The sequence below is a fragment of the Choloepus didactylus genome, chromosome 22, assembly GCF_015220235.1.
Source record: "Choloepus didactylus isolate mChoDid1 chromosome 22, mChoDid1.pri, whole genome shotgun sequence".
Lineage (NCBI taxonomy): Eukaryota > Metazoa > Chordata > Mammalia > Pilosa > Megalonychidae > Choloepus > Choloepus didactylus.
The window spans coordinates 24,323,880-24,350,020 of NC_051328.1; the positions used below are offsets into that span (position 1 = coordinate 24,323,880).

At 39.1% G+C, this 26,141-nt stretch overlaps 1 protein-coding gene across 2 annotated transcripts; it reads right to left on the reverse strand.

Moving 5' to 3' along the window:
* Window positions 1-1,529: 1,529 nt before the first annotated feature.
* TERF2 (telomeric repeat binding factor 2) lies at window positions 1,530-24,642 on the reverse strand. 2 transcript variants are annotated; one of them, XM_037815976.1, is made up of 10 exons: window positions 24,264-24,642; window positions 24,061-24,156; window positions 23,192-23,322; window positions 13,664-13,750; window positions 12,542-12,688; window positions 10,900-11,006; window positions 9,219-9,593; window positions 4,731-4,816; window positions 3,133-3,173; window positions 1,530-2,683 (listed from the first exon to the last, which is right to left on the reverse strand). In XM_037815976.1, the coding sequence occupies exons 1-10, from the start codon at window positions 24,640-24,642 to the stop codon at window positions 2,525-2,527; spliced, it is 1,608 nt and encodes a 535-aa protein (XP_037671904.1). In that variant the 3' UTR covers window positions 1,530-2,524. The 2 variants fall into 2 exon arrangements, with proteins under 2 accessions (XP_037671904.1, XP_037671903.1); XM_037815975.1 differs by having other exon boundaries at window positions 3,133-3,176.
* Between the last annotated feature and the right edge of the window lie 1,499 nt (window positions 24,643-26,141).

Genomic DNA, 26,141 nt, shown 5'->3' on the forward strand with positions numbered 1-26,141 from the left:
TAAAGCATTGGTTAAGTTTATTTACAACCATCTAAATATACTGACAAAAGTTGGCTGGGGAGATTTTTCTTCCCCTATTCCTGTCAAATTGCTAGGTGATACCTAGTGCTCCTGTAAGAAACATGGGGCAATACCTGTTTCAATAGACTTTTCTGCCCAATGCTAAAGCTTAGATAGCAAAGCACATCATTTAAACGTGCAAAAACTTACGTGTGTGAAGAGAGTGAGCAGCAAGAAACAGTGAGAGGTCAAACCCTTCCAGATGGTCCTCATCTACTACCTTCCACCTAAAGATCTAAAACCCACTTAAAGACTACTACATTGTTCAAAGTCTCAATCATCTTTTATCCATGACTTCTTTCAGCACCCACAGCGGGAGGTAAGGGGGCTGGGAGGCTCATTAACACCCACTAACTTCATGGCAGGCACTGCACTAGGAGATTTGCCTGCATCTTAGAGGAAGGTATTGTATCTAGATGAGAAGACTGATGTTCAGAGATTCAAGTATTTGCACATGGTCTTACACCACAGCTGCAGAACTGGGGCCCTCATTTAGCAGCTCATGCTCTTAACCCGAAGGACAGTTTCTCAAACTGTCAGTGCCTGAGTTCTGAGAATGCCTAAATGTTTTTACTTCGGTAATTTCTTAACAGACTTCATAAGTGTGTTCAGTTCTAAGGCCACATGACCCCACAGCACTCTGCAGGCACAGTGGTTCTGCAGTTAAGGTGAAGACAGTGGGACTGGAGCCATCTCTCAGCTGAAAGTAGCACAGGCACCCCCCATCCAAGACTCCTAACACTGCTGCATCACAAACAGCAACTTAGGTTCAGCAAAACAGTTGTCAATTCACATTAAGTTTTATAGGTCTGTAAAACTGCAAGCATGGTTTTATGTTTGTACACATTTCAGTAACAGTATAGTAAAAACAACACTGAAGTTATGTGAAAATAAATGTTAATGGATCTATGCATACCTCAAGTTTGCAAAACACTGATTAGGAGTTTTTTCCCTAAATGCATCACAGTTTTGCCTTCTACATAGGACATTATCTATTGATGTGAGAATTGAAGGGGCTAAAAACTTCTGGATTCTAATGAGTTTGGAGGGAGATCACAACTAGCTGCAACCAGAAAGTCTGCTGGCTCGAGAGGAGATCAAGTTCTCACCTCAAAGTGATTTGTAAAAACAAGAGTTGTGCCAAACTCCAAAACATAGTTGATAGGTAATAAAACTATGTGAAGTGTCTAATATGTAACTACAGGATGAATTTTAAACCTTTAGCATTTCTTTCAACCTTGCCTCTTACTCAAAAGTGAGAAAGGGCAAATTCTTTTGTTCCCAGAAAATCTATGTAAGGAAATGGAAAAATTAAGAATACCATATGTTTGACATGGCTTCCAAGGACTACCAACATCCAATACAGTTTGACACCAGCTTTTTGATCACATAGTTCAGCAGAGTTTGCTCAACAATTTGCTACCCCATCTGATAATACACGCTGTGCTGCAATTAAACAGCTACTTAGATTGGAGAGAAGCATGACTTTAATGAAGAATGCTACAAGTTATGGACAAGAGTTAGTTCTCATATTTTAAAAAAAGATTACAGAAAACACTTTACTGAAATTTTTGCTAAAAAGACAGTCTTCAAGGATATCCAAGAGAGACAGCAAGCACAACACAGTACAAAAGGAGAAGGGAATGTTGAATTCCAGTGCAAGACACTAACACAGCACAATTAGGGAATCAGGCAGTAGCAACCATTTCACAAAGAATGGAATTAGGCATTTATATTCAATCAGGGTTTTTTGTGGGTTTTTTGTTTGTTTGTTTTTTGTTTTTAAAAGCTTTAAAAGTCCAACATGAGGAATGGAAGGAAATTGAGAAGGGAGGATTTGAGGAGAGTGGGAGTGGGAAGCTAAGCTTATCTACAATCACCGTTTTACCAAAAAACACAGTGGTTCAACCACATGGGAACTGTGCCCAGCAATTAAGAGAAAATGCCAAGGCATCAGGTCTAGGTGTGGATGTCACATCTGGCTAAAAGGGACTCTGATTCCACAAAGACTGATCTATCATCAGCCTGGGCTCAGACGAAGTTCCTCTGCATTTGCTTCAGAAGGCCAAACCTTTACCTGGAACAACTTCTCCAAATAATGCTTTTGTTGCTGGTTTTGACAGGTCATGAAGTCATATGTCGCTCCTAATAGACTCCACCATTTCCTAGGAGACGGTTCTACAGATTACCAGGGCTTCAAATTCAAACAAATCACTAAAGAAGAGAAACATCAATGATGTCCTGGCACTATATAAGCTGTGTGGCTTTCATGTCTGCCAAGGACATGGGGGTGGGCTTGGCTTGGCTTTATCTCCAACAGCACTGAAATGGAACTGGGACCTCCCCCACATGGAAGGAGGCCGGAATTCTCAGCTCAGCTCAGCTTCTGAAATAAACAGCACACTATCAGGGGCTATTAATAGGAACCATGTTCCTGTTCATTCTGTGGAAATGAAAGCCTGTTTCAGTTGATGCCAAGTCTCTTCATGGTCCGCCAGCGATCCTTAATCATCACAGCTGTTCGGTTAACAAATGGGTAGTTTTTAGAAATGGCAGCCCAGTTTCCTTCCCCATATTTCTCCACTCCAGCCTTGACCCACTCGCTTTCTTCTACAGTCCACTTCTGCAAAAGAAAACCAGAAGATTTATCACAACCTGTCTGGCTACTTACTCATGTTTTCTCCAATATGCTGAAAAGAGAAAAATCTTGGAGAATAATCTGAACCCAAAAGCGGGGTTTTAAAATATGACAAAGATATAAGTTAACACTGTGGATTTGGCATTTAATGATTTTTGATGTCTTGCCATTTCAGCCCTAACTAATAATCATTTCTCTATTTAAAACTTCAGACGTGTATGTTGTTCATGGTTCAGAAAGTGTGTCGGGCCTCTTCTGTCTGCTTAGATTTTTCTTTCAAAAAGTTAACTATTACTTTCACTTAGTTCATTTTATCCAAAAATCTCAAAATAGATTTTTACAAGGCTCATGGGTAATCTATGCCTATGAGAATGTGGGAACTTATCTCTGTTCTACCCCCACAAGCAGTATCAGAAAAGAGAATTGTAAATTACCTGTTTTCTTGTCATACTGGTTGCAGTTTCTTCCTCTGGTGCTGCTAAAAAACATTAAAAGGAGACTAATTTCAGAGTTCATCTTTTCTCTACACAAACAGCAAACAGAAGACATGGTAGGTTCCTAAAGGGAAAATTTAATTCAAATTTCACAAATACAGAGAAGTGAAGGATATCACTAAAGGATAGTTTACATTTCCCCTTTATTTGCAAGATACCAGTCATTTTACCCCATGGGAATCCGAACAAGGCAAGTCCTTTACAAACAGGCATTCAATAAACATCTGTTAATCATGGATCTCAGTCTCTTTAGTAAAACTGATATCACTTTATAAAATTACTGGGGGATTGTGGTATTTAAAATCTTTATAAAGATATAGATCCAGATATACAAAATTTCTGCTTAATTAACACCTTGCTAATCACTGCTTTGACGTAACATGGTTTTATTGATTCATACCAGAATTTTCCATCCTTGATCACTTAAACTAAGAAGAAATTGGTTCCGTTTTCTAAATTGTTATGGGGATAAAAATTGTTGCTCCTTATTCCCAAAGACCATGCAAGATCTGCTCAAGTTCCATCCTGTCACCATAAGGATAAGAGATGGGGCCTCAAAACATACGTACTAAGATAACTTCTGAAAAGGCCAAGGACTTCAGGAGGGTACACAGTATAAAAGACATGAGATTTCAAGCCAATAAGGGCTGACTGAAAAGCTGCAGCAAAGGCCAAGTTGCATAAACAAACTTGCCAGTGTGTCTGCCTCAGCAGACATCACTGTTCCAGCAGTGTTTCCTAAACAATGGAGAAAGGTGGTTCAGGAAAGGGATACTACTTACAGGAGCTGGTTACTTATTTTTAAATTATATTTAAATAATATTTTTTCATATTACAGTGGAAGCAGGTTTCTAAACTTGACAAATCTGAACTGCATTAGAAGGGGATATTTGCTAAAAGTTTTATATCCTGTTTTTAAATATTTAATGCTGTTTTTTTTCCTGTTCTTTCCCATTTTTATCTCATTGTAATCTTGCCAACTATGCTTATGCCAATGAAGGTACTTTTCAGGAACAAAACCTTTGGGGTTGGGAACAGATTACTGTTGTCTATGTTAAAAAAGTCTATAGAACCCCCAAAATTGAAGTTTGGCATCTGGATATCTTTCTTTCAAATGCAAAATATGTGGTAGGAGAGATTTTTAACACAAATGCTCTGAAGTTTAGAATTAATTATGGAAAAGTAAAGTTTCTGATCGTAGGAAAAAAACATTTCTATATATGAATTGGTAAGAGATCTTTTACTTAAAAAATGCAGGGAGTGATCATTTCTACCTTTTCTATTTAAAGCACATTAGGAATAACCATCAAAATTAAGTATCACAGCATTTACTAAAATAGAGGAATTTTCTTTAAACATAAAGTGCTGCTTTCACAGTCTCCATTGCTTTAGGGGAAAGGACACAAAATTGACTACTTATGAATCAAAATGAGGTCAGTAACTTATTACTTTTTCTAGTTTGAAGAAACAGAGACAGTAATATGCATCTATACTTCAGTAAGGGTCAAGGAGAGGCCACGAAGAATCTCCTAGCTTACCCTGAACTTGAAACAGTTCGTCCTCTTCTACCCAAGTCTCTTTTTCTTCAACTCCATTAGAGTTGTTCCACTTGCCTTTGGGTACTCTGAGAGGAAATCAACAAGAGAACAAGGTGTAAAACAAATTCATCCTGTCTTTGATTCACTTGCTGCCCTATATTCCTATCTGCTGTGGGCATCTGTATATTTTCCATTCAAATGCAAAATATACAGTGGGAGAGATTTTAACACAAATGCTATGAAGTTTAGAATTAATTATAGAAAAGTAAAGTTTCTGGTCTTAGGAAAAAAACATTTCTAAATGTTTGAGATTCACCCATACACAACTTCCAGATCTACTACCCTTTTTCCTAAGCTGGACATCTCCACCTAAAACTCAGCACTGAATCCATCACTGCCCCTCCTCAAAATCTGTTTCATGTAATTTGTTTTGAGATTCTTTTAAAGGTCTCAGCATTCATCTAACCTAGAAACGGTGGAGCTAACTTCTCCCTTTCCTTCACAGACATGCCCTATTTCTATCTCCAGATCCTTTCCCTTCCCATTCCCTTAGTTCAAGCTCGTGGTCCCTTTCTCCATTATTACCCTAAATGGAGTCTCTGGCACTAGCTCCTTCCTCTTCAAAAGCCACTAGAACAAGAGTCCTAAATTACTACATCCCTCCTCTATTCCGTTATGGCTTCTCACTGCCTAAGAAATGAAGCCTAACTGCCTATTTGGGGAACCAAGACCATCCATCTGGCCCCAGTCAGTCTCCCACCACCAATGCCCCCTCTCCCTATCTTCTCCCTCACCACTCCCACACAAACAAGGCCACACTACTCTTCTCCATCTTCCTCCAATAAATTCTGCACTTCCCTGCCTCTCTCTGTACTGTTCTCTTCCCTGCCAAGTGAAATCTCACCCCTCTTTCAAGGCCATCATTCTCAATGAAACCTTCTCTAACTACCATTTTTCCCCAACACATACAAAAAGACCTGCCAGCTCCCTCCCATGACAGAATACTTCACACTTCATTCAACAGTCATTGTATAACATACCCCTATTCACAAGCCCCTCAAAGGCAGGGGCCACATCTTTATTTGTATACCCCAAACACCTAACACAATAACACATACCCTAACATGAGCTGGAGAAATATTAACTAAACTATTATTGGGATTGTCAAAGAGCTGCAAAAGAATTACACCATCAAAGATTAATCAGCAGACAAGAACCCTTCCTGCAAATGTAAAACTAAGTATTTTGATATAGCCAAAAGAGCCCCAAAGCTGAAAAATAATCCAAAACCCAAATTATTAAATGAAAATTAGTCTTTTCTAATCAACTCTTCCCTAAGTTAACTGAGTTTTCTAAGAAATTACCTAACCAAATGGCTGAGACAAATAGTGGACGATTTCTTTTATTTTTAAATTGAAGCATATCCCCAAAATGTTATTTCTGAGACAAAGTAAAAAAAAAAACTACAAGGGTTCTTCCTTCTTGGGATATTAGCTGTGTTAACTATTTACAAATAAGTCACACTACATTATGGTTTAAGTTTTCTATCTCCTTAGCTAAGTGTTAGGATAAAACTGATTCTAACCTGTGTTCCGTAGCCTGTCATTTTCACGTGACTAATGGTCCTCTCATAACTATATACAGACTTCTCGGATCACTTGAGTAACCTTTCCCTCCTCTGCATTCAGAGCACTGATTCCCTTTACAGATGTTTTGGTACTTATTTTGTGCTGTCTAATGAAGTCTTTCAGATGATAATACTGCATTGACTGCCTCTCCTAACTTCTCAGGTCATATATGGGGCTGAGATCTGGGTTCTAATCTTAACAACTAAGTGACTATCATCCTGGGCAAGTCAGGTCATTTCCTGGTCCTCACATTCCTCATTGGTCAACTCAGAGCTTGAGCAGTGGTCTACCACCAGTCAGCAAACTACAGCCCATGATTGCCTGTTTTTGTCCAGCCCTGGAATTAAAAGTAGTTTTTACATGTTTAAAGGCTTGTTAAAGAATATGTGAGAGAGACCTAATGTGGCCCACAAAGCCTAAAATATTAACCCTCTGGCCTTCTACAGAAGTGTTGAGTATCACCCCTTAAACTGCAAGAACCAAGAATTATTTGATTTGGTTTAAAAATATCGGTTAAGCACTTGCTCTACGCAGGGTGCTGTGGGGGATATAAAGATCTCTTGGAGCACCTGCCCTCCAGATGACATACCCTTATCTGCCTTCTCCCTTTCCTGGTTTCCCTCAGGCCTGCACTCCTCACCTGGCAAGAGGGTTCAACCACCTTCCCTCCCTCCCTGCAGTGCAAAGTAAATGTCAAAAGCCCTTAGTGGTGTTTTATCACATCTTCAGATTAGTTGCATTAGAATTATCTGGGGCATACTTAGAAAAGCAGATTCCAGACCCCACCCACCCCACTTTCTAATTCAGCAGTCAGGAGCCTGGGAATATGTAATTTTTAAATATTCCACATGTAATTGTGATATGAAGCCGTGTTGGAGAACCTCTACTCAACAGAGTAAAAGAGAAACTCTAGTTCTGGCCTATCTTCCCATCCAGACTGTTCTCCCTTTAAGTCTCTTCTGTGCACTGTATTCTGCCATACAGGCTACATGAAAGTATTCTGAGCCTATAAAGCTTCCTCATGCCATTATGTAAGTAGTTCCCACTGCCTAGAGTCCCCAGCTCCCCATAATGCTTGATGACCTCCTCTCATCCTTCAAGATCAGCTCAATATTTGCTCCTCTGCAAGGTGTCTCCACCTACAACTCTGCCAAGCAAGCTCGGGTCATATTACTGAGCTCTCAGGGCACCTCACACAAACTTCCTTTAGAGCAGGGTCACTAGACTTTTTCTGTAAAGGGCTAGATTGTATTTTCAGCTTAGCAGGCCATACTGTCTGTCGCAACTTCTCAACTAGCCCTGGCAGCAGGAAAGCAGCCATAGACGATAATGTAAACGAATGGATGTGGCTGTGTTCCAATAAAATTTTATTTACAAAAACAGGCAGCAGGCAAATCTGGCCCAAGGGTCGTATTTTACCAATTCTTGCTTTAGAGTACCCATCACACTTCATAACATACCCTCGGCATATGCGAGAAGTGAATACCTCTGAGAACATCACAAATCTCACGTTTACAAAGACCACTGTAATCATGCACTCACTCCCCCCCGCCCAGTTTCCTCATCTATTAGTGGGAACAATACCTACACTTCACAGGATTGCTGTGAGGAGTTAATGAGATGATGTATCAAATGAGAACAATAAGTGTGTTGAGCTGCACCTGCTTGCCTGTCAGCTATGTCCATTTGCCAGCAAGTTACTCACTTCCAGATGCAGGTGCACGGAGTGCAAATTTGTGCCTGAACATGAATTACTTATCAGATGCCACAGCCCTCCCAGAGTCCCCATACAGCTATAGTACAGAGCAGGAGTACAGATGGCAATGACTGTGGGAGCTCAGGAGGTGGGTCACTTACAGCAGGGGTGACCAGGAAGCATTCATAGAAAAGGCAGAATTTTAAGAGCAACAGCTTGGTATTATGTGGTATACAGGACATGGGCTTTGTGTCAAACTGGCTTGGATTAAGATCCCACAGCCCAACTTTGCCACTTCGCAGCTGTGTAACTTCAGGCAAGTTATTAACTTTTCTGAGCCTTCCTCATCTATAAAATGGGACTAACATAGTTTACCTCACAGAGTGAGGACTGCAGAGATTTACTAGGAAAATATGTGAAAGTGCTTGGCTCACAGAAAACTTATTCAACATCAGCTTCTCTTCCCTTTAAAGGATGAATGGGATTTTGACAAGCAGTGATGAAGGGATGATAGTCCAACTGTGGGGAATGAGAAGTACAAAAGTACAGCAGTAAAAACACACAGCCGGTTCCAGAGAGAGCAAGCAGACCAGTGTGCCTGGAGGAAAGACCCACAACAGGGCATAGAGAATAGCAAACCTTGAAAGCCAGGTTAGAGTCATGTCATGGGAACAAAATTTAAGCATTCTAACCACTGCCCCATAGAACCAGCAAAGAATGTGTGAGATTAGTAAATATTTCCTGAATTTGCCAAGTCTCAAATGGTCATAAAAGTTCAAAGCTATAAATATTCATCCATCTCTTTTAAGAACCAAAGTATAACGTAGCTCAATTTAAAATTTCTTTTAACAAATAAAGACTAATATTTAGTAGACGAGGCACTCGGAAGTTTGCTAAAAATGAAACCAGTGACGAGTAGAAGGCTCTGAAATCCTTCCATTCCCACTCACAGCCTAGTACAATGCCCAGAAGCCCGCGTGTGGGGCTTCAGATTTGGCAGGGATGGCTATGTCGTCATTTCACTCCTGAGTCACATTCTAGCAGTCTGAGCAAGCCTTGGTGGTGAATAACTTAGCTGATGGTTACTTCATTCACAGAAGCAATACTAGGCCCAACCAGGACCACCAACCAGCCCAAAAACTGCTACAAAAAGAGTCTTCATACTTGGGATTCTTCTCCCCAGGGAGAGGTTGGTTGAGAACGGTGGGCTTGGAAGGTGATCCTGGAATGACTTCCTGGGGAGAGCTGTGCCCCAAACTCTGGCTGTCCTCCTCCAAAACCAATCTGCTTATTGTCATGCGCTTGTTCTTGGGCTGCAGTTCAGAGCTACCCTCAGCAGGGGCTGAACTCTCATTTTCATCTTTTCTCAGTCTCTTGTTTTTGAGGGCTGGTGAAGGTGAGAACACCTGATTAGGAAGTACTAGATCCTTCTGGTCTAATTTTGAGAAAACTGCCTCAGAATCCTGTGCACCGGACAGAGCCTTGAAAGCTGCTTTCAGAGTCATGATTCCAATGGTGGTTGGAGTATTCAGTAGGTGCCTAAAAATAAAACATACAGAGATCAGTTTCATGACTGTTGATGCTCATCCAAACAGCTACAGCATTTTCAAAGTGTGAAGCTTCAGCAGAGGACTTCTCAAGTTAAGGACTCTCCATTTAAAGAAAGAATGAGAGGCTGGCTTAACACAACATTTATTTATGAAAGCCTCTATTTATTAACAAGTATAAATAGAGGTTTTAAATATGATAAATAAATTAGATTATGGAGTTTAAAATTCCATGTAAGAGAACTTTAAAGGAACTATGGCCAATGATACTCCCTCCAGAAGCAGGTTTAACCAATGTTCTAATTTAACCCTTTTAGTTTGTATGGATCACAGCAATGTTTTCTATTATGTAACTCTGAATAGTACTTAACTATACAAGTCCACCTGGGCCAACAACTGATAATCCAGCAATCTCACCTTGAAGTCTAGACTCTTCTGCCAGTCCATCCCTCACATGAGAGAACTAAAAGACTGGTCTCCACTCTGTCCTTTTCTCCTACTGTATGCTTAGGAATGGGATCTTAAGAATTCTCAGAATAAGAAGCACATCACACTATCCTGGAATAATGAGAAACCGCCTTTACAAATAAACTTAAGTTCATCTATCATTAAGAATAGTCTATATGCTTTAAGTAAAAACTGTTAGGAAAAAGGGCAGACAGGAATCCTGTAGACCAAACCCCTGGCAGATGTGTTTTGTTGGCCTAACTTTTTTTTTTAAAAAGTGGGATTAACTGCCAACATTTAAAAATTGGGAAATATCACACAAAAACTTGGATGTCTCACACAAACACTTGAACAAGCAACGTTTGGGCATCCTTGGACATTCCCATAAGGCAACAATAACACGAAGCTGTAAAAGCATATCATCTCTGGTTCACACAGTCCCACTCTCAACTGTCTTATCCTAGGCCCACATCCCTCCTTTACATTTCCTGCCAGGCCCCTCCAAAGCATCTAAATTTGTGTTCCCTGCTTTAGCAGCTGGTCTCAAGAATTCAATTTACAGCTCTGAACACTGCTTCCTGAATGTAGTAAGAAATCAGGTATTCACAAGGAAGTACTAAGTACACATGGGCAAGGCAAGGAGTGGGGAACAGAAGGACAAGAAGAACTTGTCAGGGATTCTAAACATCCTGTTGTCAATATTCTTATTTTCCCAGGGTATGCCCTGCATCTCCCACAGTGTCCTGTACAAATTGCCAAAGGGAACTACTCCTACTTTTCTTAAGACTACTGTGCTTCCAACTGACTGCCCCAGTATTTCACCACAAATCTCAAGAGGGCATCCCTCTCACCTTTCAGGTTCTCTGAGTGGCTTTTCCACAGGTTCTAATGCTGGCTGTTTGTCTTCCTTCACTGTACTTGAGGCAGCAGACTCAGATTTCAGAGCCTTTTTGGCCATCTTGGAAAGGAAGAATGTCATCAGGAAGAGGAAGCCACAGAATTTCATTAATTCTCTGCTTCTTTCACCATGAACACACTCAATATGCAAACAAGTTCACCTACAAATCCAATCTAGGCATAAACTGGAGGATGTTAAAACGGAGAGAACTTAGAAGAATTCTCTCAAATTCCTTTCTGACCTTAGAAGAATTCTCTCAAATTTCTTCCTTCTTTCCTTCCTCAAAAAAAGGCTGTTTTCTATACTGAAGGAGATCTCAATTTGAGTGGTTAACCATCTTGACATTTTAAGAGTTTCTGAATCTTTCAGACACCAAATGATCACATGGTTTTACTACACTATTTCCTCTTGTCTTCCATCCTTCCAATCTCAGCCCTCATTCAGTTTCTGACTCCCAAATTCCCTTTGGTGTCACATACAAAATGTCAAAAATTTTTTTCAAACTTGGAACAACTAATGAATGCTTAATGTCTTTTCGTTTGTAGGTAGAATTTTTATGACTGTTCTCCACAAAGATGATTTCCTTATTCACAACTGCTTGAAAATTCTTACCTATACCACACATAAAGCCCCAAGTAGGCCCATCTTGCTATAACTCCAACTGCTCATCCCCCTCACTGACTTAAGTTTTGTACATGTCCAGTCAGTCAGTCCTAGTATCATTCATTTTCAGATACATATTATCTGCAGTGTGTGATGTCTTAAGGACAAAGTTTTCTATCCTCACATACAGACAGAGGCAGGTTATTATTTTCCAATTACCTAGAATTCAAAGGAAAGGATTTCAGACCAGGCTTAAGTATTCTGACACTTGCCCCCTCAAGATTCCAAGCTATTTGCTTTTCAGGTAATTAGAGATTTGCCAAATTACTGCTAGATCATAAGCACTATCCTAAATCAGGACTTGCAGATCTATTGTCATAAGAGAATATTTTCAACATTCTCAAATTTCTGGTTAAAAAAAAAAAAACCACCACAAAAAACACACCTCTTACTCAGTGTTATCATAGTCCACCACCTAGGACAGCCTGGGTTCTAATTCTTCCACATGCTGTCCCCAGCCTCAGTGCTTCTGTTCTTTATGTGTATCTCTTTGATCCAATTAAAGAATGTCTTCATTTGGCCTCTTCTGACCTTATTCTACTTCTAGTCATACCTTTTCTCCAAGGCCATGCCTTCTTCCTGGTAACAACCCCATTATGCCACATCTACTAAACCACTCTTCCTCAAAAAGCTTAGCTCAAGTTTCATCTCTTTTGGAGTGAATGTTCTCTTACTTTATGCACAACAGATTTTAATTACAGGTAAAGGAGATTAAAAAAAATAGGAGGCAAGGGAGACCAGGTGAGTTCTATCTTCCTCTGCCAGGATCTCTGCTTCTGCAGCAATTTTATTGAGGAAGATAGTAAATATAGTTCAAAGTCTTTTTCACACATTCACTATCCTCACTTCTGAAAAGAACCATCCCTGTTCTAATCCCCTACAGTCCTCAAGGCCACATCACAGTAATGAGAAGAGGAAAGGCTAAGACCCACCGTGAGAAGGTAGGGTTCTGTGTCATCCAGGTGGCTCTCCAGGAAGCGCAGCATCTTCTGCTGGAAAGTCTCATAAGAAAAGTTCTGGATAACAGGGTGGGCCAAGTTCTTTTCACGGATTATGGTCAGGAGATCATTTCTCAGCTTCTACACAAAGGACCAATATTTACATCATGAGAAGGGAGAACTCAGTAAAAAAATCAATGATGACAAGTTAAGAAGGAATTCTATCAGGACTTTGATAATGCAGCCAATGAAAATCACTGGTACACATGGAGGAACAGAAGATCAACACAAAGTACTGGCCGTTCATTATAGTGCAGCCAGGATGGGTTACTATGCAGTTATAAAAAAATAAAAGGAGGAAGAAGTTCCTAATGTGCTAATATACAATTAGCTCCAACATATATTGGCAGGTGAAAAGAGCAATTTTTAAAGGGTTCATCATAGTGTGTGGAATATGCTATCAAGTTTGTGTGGGAGCAAGAGGAAACATGGACATTTATGTGTGTATATACCAACACACAAGCATGCACATGTGTTTGCCTGCATATACATAGAACATCTTTGAAAAGATAAAAGAAAAAATAACGTTGTTGCTTCTAAGGAGGGAAATTAGATAGCTGAGGGTCAGACACAAGAGAATTTTCACTAAACCCTTTTGTACTACATGTATTACCTTTTCAAAAATGTAATTTAAATTTAAAAAGGAAAAGCAACAGCAAGATACTGAAAGAGTTTTTGACACTGAATGTTAGGTCCTCATCAAAGCAGATTCTCCTAGAATCTGTAGGATCAGCATTTATGTAAACAACATTAGAAATGTCACAAACATGTTAGCTTAATACATGGTACTGACGGCTTGAAGTATATATAGTCTGTCACAAACTAGATAGGAATAGGACAAGTAAATGATTTATGTAAACTTGTCTAATGAAAAAAATGTCTGAAAAGCCAATCTAACGGTAAGTCATCTTTGGATTTGAAAGATAACATCCTAAAGGTGTTGAGTATTTCAAGGTGAACAGATAATATTCCTGACCAAAAAAACCCTCCCCTGTTATCCCACAAAAAGCAATGAGATGGATTTAACTTCTGGGAGCAAAAATATATCAAATTTACCTGAGTCGCAGGGTCTTTGGACATATGTTTTTTCAAAATTTTTGAAGCCTTTTCAAATTCTTTGTTTTTGATACAAATAATGACAGCCTACAAATGGGGGAAAATACATTTTACTGTTGTAATGACATATGTATTAGGATATCAATTATCAAAATAACACCTACTAAAAGCTAAAACTGAATCTTACATACCCAAAAACTTTTCACTTTATACCAAATTCCTGTACTTAAAAAGTAACACTTCTTGTTCAAGCATTATCAACTGTAACCCCCATGCAGAGGTAAACTTTTAGTCCACAGGACAGTAGCTTTTCAATATTACAGGGTGGAATGTTTTGGATGTTCTTTAATTTTTATTTTATTTTTTGGAGTAATGAAAATATTCAAAGATTGAATGTGGTGATGAATGCACAACTATATGATGATACTCTGAATTGACTGTACACTTTGGAGGACTGCATGTTATGTGAATATAACTTAATAAAATTGCATTTAAAAAAAAGAATCTAAGAGAGAAGGTAAAATAAAGTCACAGGATAAACGTGGGAAAAACAATCAGCTTTCAAATAGAAATCAGAAGTCAGAATGTTTTTTTAAGTCCAATTGGACTTAGTAAGTGGTGATTATCTTTTTTTTAAAATGCAATTTTACTGAGATATATTTACATACCATACAATCCACCCAAAGGGTGATTATCTTTTTTTATCCCCACTTTAATTCTAATCATATTCAATCAAAAAACGTCATCAGCAAAGAAGCACAGTGGTTAACAGCATGGAATAGAGACTGTCTGGGTACTGAGTTTGTAAACTTGGACAAGTTACTTAACCTATCTGGCCTCGGTTTCCCCACTTGTAAAATGGAGATAACAACAGCACCCACCTGGTGAAGTTGTGATGACACTAAATAACTGAGTTGATATTTATAAAGGTAACAGTACCTGGCACACAGCAAGCACCGTATCAATGTTGTTAAATAAAATTCTTACCAAGATAGGAAAAAAAAAAAACCCTTACAGGAGATTTTCTTTTAAATGGCTGCTACAGTAAAATCTGATTTCCTGGATTACAGACCATGTACCCAATTTGAATAGGCTCCTAAGGAAAGGCAAAATGGAGCAGAGTCATTCCAAGTCCCCCTAAGTTCATGATTCATTCTGTTCTTTTTGGAAGTGAAAGCTTTGATAAAAAAAAAAAAAATCTGTGAATTATTCTGTGAAAAAAGGAAGTGATGTGCTGACCACAGAGTTCTGCTAGTTCCACTCCAGGAAGATCTGAGGCCAATGCTATTAGAGAACCAACACAGCCTCTCATCACAGTAAACTGAGCTCGCAAATTAGGTTAAAATGTACAGGAATTACCGAGACTACTAAACCCAGCAGCAAATAACAAGCACAAAGTTCCAGGTAGAATGAAATGGTCTTATCAGCCAGTGAAAAAGAAAAGTCCTTCTGTAAAGAAATTCTGAGAATATAGGTAGAAGAAAAATAACAGTAATTGAAAATAAAATTTTAAAGACATTCATGCACATTTTTAAAAATTTAAAAACCAACTAAAATTGGGGGCATTTAAAGTTATCTAATAGGATAAAGTAGCTACCTTAAATCCTGTCTCAAACTAAGAGAGGTACAAAGAGATGTAAGTAGGTTTTTTTAAAAGACCCCCCCACACACACATACACACAGGAAGGGAAAACTGGTCTATAGTTATTTTCAACCTTCACAGGGAAGAATGTTTAAGGAGATAGAGTGAGAAGGAGGAATAGCATCTTAGTGATTCTGCCCTCAACATGCTGAGCACGACTACACAGGGCAAAAGGAAACTGGTGTCCACTGCTCTTGAATAAGCAGGCACAACCATAAGTTTCTGCTGTCCAGAGAAGGTTCCAAGTCTTTTCATTCACTTTAATCAGATGGCCACATTCACTTATACATCATTTTCAACAGAAAAAGACTATACTTATACTTTCTTGAGCACAAAGGTTTTACTTTTTATAAATTTATATAATTCATATTTTTATAAATTATATGGGTCATATTTATAATTTTTCTATTTGTAACTGACTTGCAGTAAGATCAACTTTTTTGGTTTACACTCCTGAGTTTTACATGTATAGATTCCTGTAACCACCACAATAACAATACAGAACAGTTCAATCATTCCAAAAACCAACTAGTGCTACCCTTTGTGATCACATTCTCCCCATCCCTAATCGCTGTTGTCTTTTCAAGAATGTCTATCACAGTATGTAGCCTTTAAAAAATTAACGCTGTAGCACAGGACGTAGCCTTTAAAAAATTAAGGCTGCTTTCACTCAGCATGTCTTTGAGGCCCCCCATGTTGGGTAGCAATAGTTAATTCCTTTTTATTGCTCAGTAGTATTCCACTTTATCTGTGTACTAATCTGTTTATCCATTCACTCACTGAAGGACATCTGAATGGTTTCCAGTTTTGGGTGATTATGAATAGAGCTGCTAACCAATCCATGTACAGGTTTTGGTGTGAACATAACTTTTGATTTCTGCAAGGTAAATACCCAGGTGTGGCAATGCTGGGTTGTATGGAAAGTGTGTATTTAACTTGATAAGGAACAGCCCAGCTGACTTCCAGAGTGGCTGTACCATTTTGCATTCCCTTCAGCAATGGATGTGTTCCAGTTGCTCTACATCTATACCAGCACTTGAGATTGTTAGTATTTTTTAAAGTTTAACACCATTTTAGTTAAGTGTGTAGTGGTAATCCTTCGTGGTTTTCATTTATATTTCTCTAATAGCTAAACGATATTAAGCATCTTTTCATGCTCTTCTTATCCATATGTTCTCTTTGGTGAGTCTTTTGCCAGTTTTTAACAGCATTTTATAGGGTTATTTTGAGTTCTTTACATATTTTGGATACAAGCCTTTGTCAGATATGATTTGCAAATTTTTCTCCCCAGTCTGTATCTTGTCTTTTCATTCTCTTAACAGTCATTATCAGAGCAAAGCTTTTAAATCTTGATGAATCCAAGTCATTAAAATTATTTTATGAGTCATCCTCTCAGTGCCACATCTAAGAACTTCTTGCCTAACTCGGGGTCATGAAGATTTTCTTTTTTCTAAGTTTTATAGTTTTACATTTAGATTATGGCCCATTTTAGGTTAATTTTTTTGCTTTAGATAGGGTTTTTTGTTTTTTTGCATATGGATGTCCGGTTGTTCCAACACGACTTGTTGAAAATACTATATCCTTCTTCCATTAAATTTCCTTTTCCTCTTTGTCAAAATCAATTAGTCTTCTCTGTATGGATCTATTTCTGAAACCTTTTCTGTTCCATTAATCTGTGTGTCTATACCTTTGTCAATACCACTGTCATGACTACTGTAGCTTTACAGTTCTTAGAATTGGGTAGTGTGAATCTTCCAACTTTGTTCTTTTTCAAAATTGTTTTGGTTATTTGGCTTCGTTTGCCTTTCATTATAAATTTTATAATCAGATAGTTTGTATCTGCAGAAAATCCTGCTGCGATTTTGATTGGAACTGCATTAAATCTGTAGATGAATTGGAGAACTAACATCTTACCTACAGTGTCTTAAATCCATGAATATAGCATGTCTCTCCATTTATTAGGTCTAAATTTCTTTCATCAGCATTTCGGTTTTCCACACACAGATCTAGTACATGTTTTGCTAGATTAAACGTTAAGTATTTCTTTTTCTTTCATTTCTTTTTGGAGCTATTATAAATGACATTGTTTTAATTCCATTGCCAATTGCTCGTTGCTAGTGTATGGAGATACGACTGAATTTTGTGTTAATCTTGTATCCTGCAAACTTGCTAAATTTATTTAATGTGGATTTTTTGTATATTCCATGGAATTTTTTAAATGCATGTCATCTGCAAATAGTGACAATTTAATTCCTTCCTTTCCAATCTGTATGACCTTTTATTTCTTTTTCTTGTTTTATTGCACTAACTAGGCCTTCTAGTATGAGGCTGAATAGAAGTGGTGAGAATGGATATCCTAGCTTCATTTCCAATCTTAGGGACAAATAATTCTATCTTTCTCCATTACATATATTAGTTGTAGGTTCTTTTCCGTAGATGTCTATCAGGCTGAGAAAGTTCCCTTCTATTGCTACTTTGCTGAGGGTTTTTACCATGAACTAATGTTGAATTCTACCAAATGCTTTTTCTGCATCAATTGATGTGATCATATGGCTTTTCTTCTTTAGACCAACAGGGTAGATTCAACTGACTGACTTTCAAATGTTGAACCAGTCTTACATTCCAAGGCTTTAGTTTCCCCACTCTGTCATGTACTTCAAACAACTGTATCTGCATCCAGGGCTCAGTGGCAGGAGGACAGAGTGAAAAAAACAAAAGGGATTTGCCACAAGTTTTGGGAATCACAGCTCCTCCGGGAAGAGAGAGTTCTTCAGTTTTAGGGCTCATCCAGCTGGCACTGTCATCACTGGACCACCACTACTGCCAAGGTAGTAGTGTCTGGGGCCTGAGGCAGGAAACAAGGGAAAAGAAGAAACGAAGAAAACTGGGAATTTCTCCCACTCTGACCCTTTCCTGATCCTCAGACCAAAGAGGGCTTCTATTGGAGCTCTTTCTGTTCAAACCCAGAGCACACTTCCAGGTTTCATGCTACTTTTGAATCTAGGCCAGGCAATACTGGAAGGGGGAAAAATGGTAAACTCATCACTGGTTTGGTGAAACTTCAACTTCTGGTCTCCTTTCTCATCCATCTACCACCTTTTTCATTTCCAAGTCCTCAGATAGCTGCTGCACACACCTTGTCCAGGATTTATTGTTGCATTTAAGTGAGAGAGCTCCGGAAGAGTATGCTTACTCCATCTTCCCCAGAAGTGGAATGCAGGTCCTACTATATTTAATTTGTGAAACCAGAAAGGAAACCTGAGTGCTTTCAAAAATCTTAATTAAAAGTCTGCCTGCAAAGCTTGTGCTATGAGCTTAACTTGTAAAACTATATATTAATTTCCTGTGAATTTTATTTTTTAAAGAGATGAACCATTTGCATTTTCACTTGGTGGTTTTCAAAAATAAATATAATTTCTTTTAGGGTTTTTGGTGTGTAAGCAACATCAATGGTCTTTATTTAACTTATACAAAATTCCAAGCACAGATTTTCAATACAGGTGAGATAGGTTTATGTTGGAGAGAAAAGCCAGAAAGAACATATTAACAAAGGAAGAAAAAACTAATACTCACAGAACTGGAAAAAAAAAGCCTAAGGAAGCAGAACTGAAAAGAAACCAGGCTATTGTGAGAAGTAGGAATGCTCAAAAAACCTTAACAAAGCTTTTTCTTTCAAGAATTAAAGTTCTAAGAGAATTTGTCTCATACACCAGCCCCCCACATAAGGGCTAGGTCCCTTGATTTATAGGTCCACAAAGACCTCACAGTGGGGTAAGGCCAGCAAAGAAAATCAAGGTGCTATTACCAAAAGTGCAGGGGAGAAAGCTACACAATAAAAAACAATGAATAAATGCTTCCCAAAGAGCATGGAAAATTGTTCTTCCCTGTTCTCCAAAGAAATCTGAGGAAATCTCTCTTTTAGTTAGGAAGAAAAAGTCAGTGTGGTCTCAATATCACTGACAGCTTACAGCAGCAATTTTCAAACTTTTTGGTCTCAGGATTCCTTTTTACTCTTAAATGTTAATAAGGATCCCAAAGAGTTTTTGTTTATGTGAGTTATATCTGTTAATAGTCACTACATTTGAAATATAAAAATGAGAAATTTAAAGATATTTATTAATTAAAATAACAATAAACACATTACATTAAATAACATATTTTTATGAAAAATAACTTTACATAATAGTATCATGAGCTGGATTCCCACATCTGCTTCAGCATTCACTCTGTTGTGATATATTGTTTTGGTCAAGTAGATGAAAAAATCCAACCTCACATAGATATGAAGGTGGAAAAGAGAGGGGTATTTTTAATAGCCTTTTCAGAAAATTGTGGATATTGTTCTTTGATTCTACACCAAACTTTAGGCGACCTTTTCATACTCCATTACATTAAAATCCACTAGTCTGTCTTGTACTTTAAATGGATCTTTCACCCATGCATGTTTTTATAATATCAGCACTGATCACCTGGAAAATATTGTTCTCTTGACATTCATTAAAAATATTTTTAAAATCACATTTGTTACCATCACTACCAATCTCATCAAGAAAGTTTAAGTACTGGGAAGCTATCAAGTTCTTAAATATAAGTTTTCTAAAATTCTAATTTCCATTCAAAAGCTTGAATTTTAGCAATGGCAACAAACACAAACACTGTCAATTGTTTTCCTTGACGTTCACTTTGCTCATTTTCAAAAAAGTGTCTGCCAATCCAAGTCTGAATACCCAGTTTGTCAGTTGTTCTTTCACGTAAAAATGGGATCCTACTGAAAGTGGCTAAGTCAGCTTGCACCTCAAACAGGCAAGTGCTTTTCCTTAAGACTACCATTAAACTTTGGTATGCAGTCAAAGTGCTTTATGCATACTTCCTATTTCATCACAAAATACTAAAAAGATGTTTATTCAAGAGTCTAGATTTAATAAAACTAATAACTTTTACTGTTTCATCAAAGGCATTCTTAATTGCAAACGACTTCTTTAAAAACTGTCTTAAGTATACGGCAATGAAGAACACAATGACTACTAGTACAATTTGCCACTGCCTTGACTGGCTAAGGCGCCAGCAATTTTACCCAGCACTACTCTTGCACCATCAGGGCAAATGACATTTTGGTGTTGTTATGAAAATAATTTTGACCTCACGGACATTCCCACCCCCACCCCCAAAAAGGTCCAGGAGACCTCCAGAGATCCCCAGACCATACATTGAGAACTTCTGGCTTAACAAATAACTTATTTGATATATGTTTTTAAAATGTAACATACTTTTAAATAAATTGTTGTGACACTTTACAAAGTTTAAATGCATTAAAAAGCCTTACTGAGCCTAGACATCCCATGTTATTTTCCCTAAACATGACTATTAACAGATGCTATGAATCTAAATGAGAAATTAAAAAAAAAAAAAAAAATCAAAGAGACAAATGAAAAAGTATCATTTAATCACTAGGAGATCAAGTTACTGTGGTGGCCACTCTCTTGGATGACCCCCAATGATCTCCACCTCCTGCACAGCCCTCTTCCACTCTACCAGGGTTGGTCTGCTCTATTGGACCAATAGTGTATGGCAGAAGTGAGGATACGTAACTTCTGAGGTTAGGTTATAAAAGACTGGGGCATCTGTCTTGGGCTTTTGTTCTTGCTCTCTCTTGGATCACCTGTTCTTGGAAAAAACAAGCTGCCAGGCTGTGAGCAGTCCTACAGAGAGGCAAGGATCTGAAGGTTCTGGCCAGGAGCCTGTAAGGAACTGAGTCCTACTAACAATTATGTGAATGAGCATGGAAGCATATTCTTCAGCCCCAGTTGAATCTTGACATGACTGCAGCCCCAGGTGAAAAGCTTGACTGTAACCTCATGAGAAACCCTGAGCCAGAACCACTCAACTAAACCACCATTGGATTCATGACCCCTGGAAACTAAGACATAACATTTATGGTTTTAAGATGCTGTTTTGAAGTAATTTGTTACACAGTAATCAATAACTTATATGGTTATTATAACAAAGAGATCTGGTACCTGGTGGCAAATGGAAAAGCAGAAAGGAGTCAATATAAGAAAATGGTTGACTATTTTAAAGGAATTTAGATTTTGTAAATAGATATACCTAATGAAGCCCCCCCCCACAAGAGATTTACAGGCTTAAATAGTAAATAATAATAATAATGATAATAGTAAAAATTAAAATGCAAGTCAAAGATGAAAGCACATGAACACCTTTCCAGAAGGGAGGCCAAATGGCAAATGACCCTTGTGTTCTGAAGGAGCTGCATTCCTGAATTAGCTGCTTAACAAGAGTTGCAGCATGAATTACTCTGAACTGGTACCATTTCTTTTCCCAGTCATAAGATCCTAAGTTGCTCTCAAACTAGGCATGGGTTTTTCTCCTTTGCTAACAAAACATGAGTTTTCTGGTATTTTTCCCCAACACACACCTGACTTAACTATATTAAAAATCTATTCTTGGAATTATTCCTTCTTGGAACTGGATGAGGTTTAGAAAAGGAGCCATGAGCCAATTACCTAAGCATTCTTCCCAAGACTAATAGTTCCTACCCAAGGTCCTTAACTGAATAAATAATTTGTACCTAACACACACCAGTCATTATTAAAAGGATTACTGGGACTCTGTACACAGCCAAGGGATAGAGGATCTTGTCCAGGCCTTGAGTTACTCCCCTCAGAAATTTCACCCAAGTGTCAGCAACCAGCCCTTGGCTGGCACCCACTCTTACATACAAAGCTATTCTCTGCCACTACTCAAGACAACAGAGTAGGTTTTCTCCTCCCAAGACTACAGTTCTGGGGCTCACAGTCCTTCCTTCTTCATTTCTATTACAGGCTTCTCCCAACAATATCCTTGTTCATTAAGGGACAGTATAAGCATAAGATTGAAAAATTCACCCTAGACTAAGAAAATCTCAGTGCATAAGCAGTGTATTTAATAGGCAAAATACAGATACATATTTATAACACAGTACTGAGTTAGCCTCAGAAAGGTCTTCCTTGCAAAGTAAGCCAGGTTTATCTCCCTACCCCTACTCCCAATTCCAGAATCCCATCCTTTTGGGGGGTATTCTTTTCTTTCCCATGTCCAAGGCAATGCTGAGCTGTTTTTCTTCAGTCTTCACATCTGCTTTCCCACTCCCAGTGGGGTTATTACAGATGAAAAATCTTTTTCTGACTGGTTCCCATGAGTACACCTGTGTTTTAAATAAAAATAAGTTCTACTACTTGCAGCTACCTGAGCCATGAAAGAGAGACATTCCCAAATTCCTAGACACTCCAACTCCACTAGTTTTTTTTCCCCTTGGTTTCAAGAACACCGCATGTGCCAGCCTTCTACCATTACTTTATTTTTCTAGCTGGCTATTTATGCCAGCATATCAGATTCTAATCTGTCTCCTCAAAAGCCTCCTAAGCCTCTCTTTCTCTAGACAACTGCATGAAACAATAATACTAAGTGAATCCCACATTTCCCAAGGCTCCAGCTGTACTCCTTGGTTTATTATAAACAAGGATGTCCAAACCCGAGGCAAATTACTTCTGTCCCTATCACAGTGTTCCTGAATGGTACAAAAACCTCCAAAATTTTAGTCTTCAATGCCAACCCACTTCCTGTGTATTGTGGCCCCTCCTGGTACAGCCACATGGAAAACCACCAAAATCTCAAAAGCTAAGCCCCTGCCATTAATGAGGCTTGCCAAGCATGGAAAAGGGAATGCCTAAAAATATTCACATCTGTATATGTATGTGCACCTTGATGGTCTGCTTTCCCTCCCACCTTCTGCTTTTCCTCCACCCCATATCAAAAAGATTATGCACCTGTATCCTGAAAGACCTCCAATTTTTGTTAAAAGAAAAAAAAAATTAAAAATAGAGCCTTACAGCCTCCTTGACCAGTTTTCTACTGGATTCGATCACTGCCTCTGTCAATGTAAATTCCGTTTTAATCATCTCCAGCACATTGATAGCTGATTCCAGTGGTGTGAGCTCAGCCTCCATATCAAAGGAACAGTCTAGGACAAAGAGCACAGTTTTTTCACTTTAAGCTATTTTCTAAGGAGTGGAAAGTTACATCCTGTATATATGTGTATATATATATGTATATGTGTGTATATATATATATATATATATATATATACATATACACACACTGACAAGAAACATGCAAATATAAGATTTGCATTTAATTTGCTGACATACTGGCTACAGGCTTACATACATGGACTTCAACTGTTGGGAGAATGAGGAGAAGAGAAGGATCCAAATCCAAGTGACCACCTTTTGATGCTTTTCAATACAGGTAAAAATTGTATTTCTTAATATATACATTTGCCTCAGAAATTTAAGGATACACACATCCTCCTCAGGTACAAGTAGCCAGAAACTGATGACGGTTTGCTAAACACCTGTTAAGTTCAATTCAGAAATAAAATGTGCTCACGCACTGGAAAAGTCTTTAATGAAGGAAAAAAAAAAGGGTCCACCTTAACATAATTTACCTTAAACAGCAGCACAGGTGAGAGAGCAAGAAACAGGTGGGAGAAGGGGGAAGAAAAAAAAAAAGAGAGAGAGAGAAAGAAAAGCAGCCAAACCTTAACTGGAGACACAGAGAACAGACCATCCTACAATGAAAAGAACCATTGTGATCGAATCATAGCAGCACACCTCAACGCTTCAGTTCCGGATGTAAGTTTGAAAACAACATAACCCTACGTAAGTAAGCCCAAAGAAAAACAAAAAAATAGCCTTACCTAAATTTTCCCCTTCTTCAATGCGCGACAGACACTGCATAACACGTAGCAGTCGGGACACGGTATGCTCCTTTCCCAAGGGCCTAACAAGCAAAGCTAGGAAAGAAGACATCATTGGCTCGGTGATCCCCAGCCCCGACACCCGGTCCCCACGGGTCTCCTTCCCCAGCGCCCCAGCTCCCGTCCCGCGGCCAGGCCCTCACCCTGCATGATGTCCCGGATTTGTCTGAAGTCCCCGTACCGGCTACCCCGAAAGGCCCGCAGCGCCTCGTGGAAGTAGAACTTGAGCACCCAGCGGTTGACCGCCTCCTCCAATCGCGACTCCCCCGCGCCGCGTTGCGCGGCGCCCCCCAGCCCCGGCTCTTGGCGCCCACGCCGGGCCCGACCGCCGCTACGGGATGCCCGTCGGCCCGCAGCCCGCCCGCTGCCGTCGCTGCTCCCGCCTCCTCCCGCCATCGCGTCCGACCGTCGCGCGCCCTCCCCGCCCTCCCGGCCCGACAGCTTCCTCGGCTGTGACGCCGCAGGGTCACGTACGACGCCCGGGCCGGAAGCAGGGCCCACCGTCCCGGCTCCCGCAGCCATGATACGGACGGCGTTTCGAGCCGCCCGCGGGCTTCTGGGAGGAAAGGGACCGTAGCGCCCCGGGCCTCCTCTCAGGCCCCGTAGTTCCCTGTGTGTGGGCCGCAATGCCTGCTGGGACTTGGCGTCCCCGCCACCCAGGCAGAAAAAATTCAACCAGGCGGTGAAGCGTCAACTTTTGCCGGGAAGTTACAGGATACTATACTAGATACATCGTACTATGTGTAAGACATCAAAGCATAAATACGCGCGGCTTGTTAAACACTTTTAAAATTGGGAAATGTAACATACACGGAGAAAACCTTATTAAACAAATTTACATTTTAAGAAATAATTATAAAACCAAGGCCACCGTTACCCCAGCCGAGGTTAAGAGATAGAATAGGGCCAAGCACCCCAGGAACTTCAGACATTTAAGACATATAATCTTTTTAATTACAAAAATATATTTTGTTGTGGAACAATTAGAAAAAAATAAGCAGAAATATTAACATTTAATCCCCCATTGTCCGTAGGAAAAAGTAAGTTAACATTTAGGGTTATAGCCTTCCAGTGTCTTTCATATACCTATTGCATATGTGCATATATTTTTCTTTTTTTAAATGGGATTATATTATACATATTTGATTATAACCTTCACTTTTCATTTAACATGTAATGAACATCTATCCACACTATTAAATATTTTTCTCTAGTATCATTAACAGCTACATAGCCTCCCAATATATGGTTGAACCAAAGTTCTCTTAATCTCCTATAGGATATTTAGACTATTTAGAAGTTTTGTAATTCTAAACAACCTCAATATTAGGAGCATCCTTTTAGCTATATATCACACAAATTCATGATTATTTCCTTAGGATAATTTCCTTAAAGTGGAATTACTGAGACAAAGAATGGGCGGTAGAACAAACATCAGAACATGCCACTCATCACCCTTCAACAGCTCTCTTTTTCTTTTGCACAATATGTATTCTCCTTATCACAGCTTTCAAAACCGGAAGAGGATTCTCACCTGTTTTCCAACCTCATGTTTTGGTCACGTGTGCATGTGCGTGCACAAACTCTATTGTTTCCTTTTTACCTGCTATTCTATCTGCCTAGAGCCTCCCTCTTACCTGTTTTAGCCGAACTAATCCTACTTGTCCTTCAAGCCTCATTTGAAAGACATTTCACCCTTTTGTAACTTCCTAGACTAGGTTAAGTGCCGCCGCTGCTCCCTCATGAGCACCTCATACTTCACCTTTCCTGAAATGCCATTTCTCCACAGTAAATTCCCTTGGGAATGGGCACCCTGTCTGCTTGTTCACTCCTACATCCCAGAACCAAGCCAGGACCTGGCACATTTTTTTAGGTTGGATTGAATTGACTATGCATGTGAGTAGGGCATTTGATAACACATTGAAGAACTGTATCAATTGCATGTCTACCAGCATGTCTACTAGGCATTCTTTGTGCTCCCTCCCAGATATTTTGTATTTGTGTCATGATTTCTTAGATAC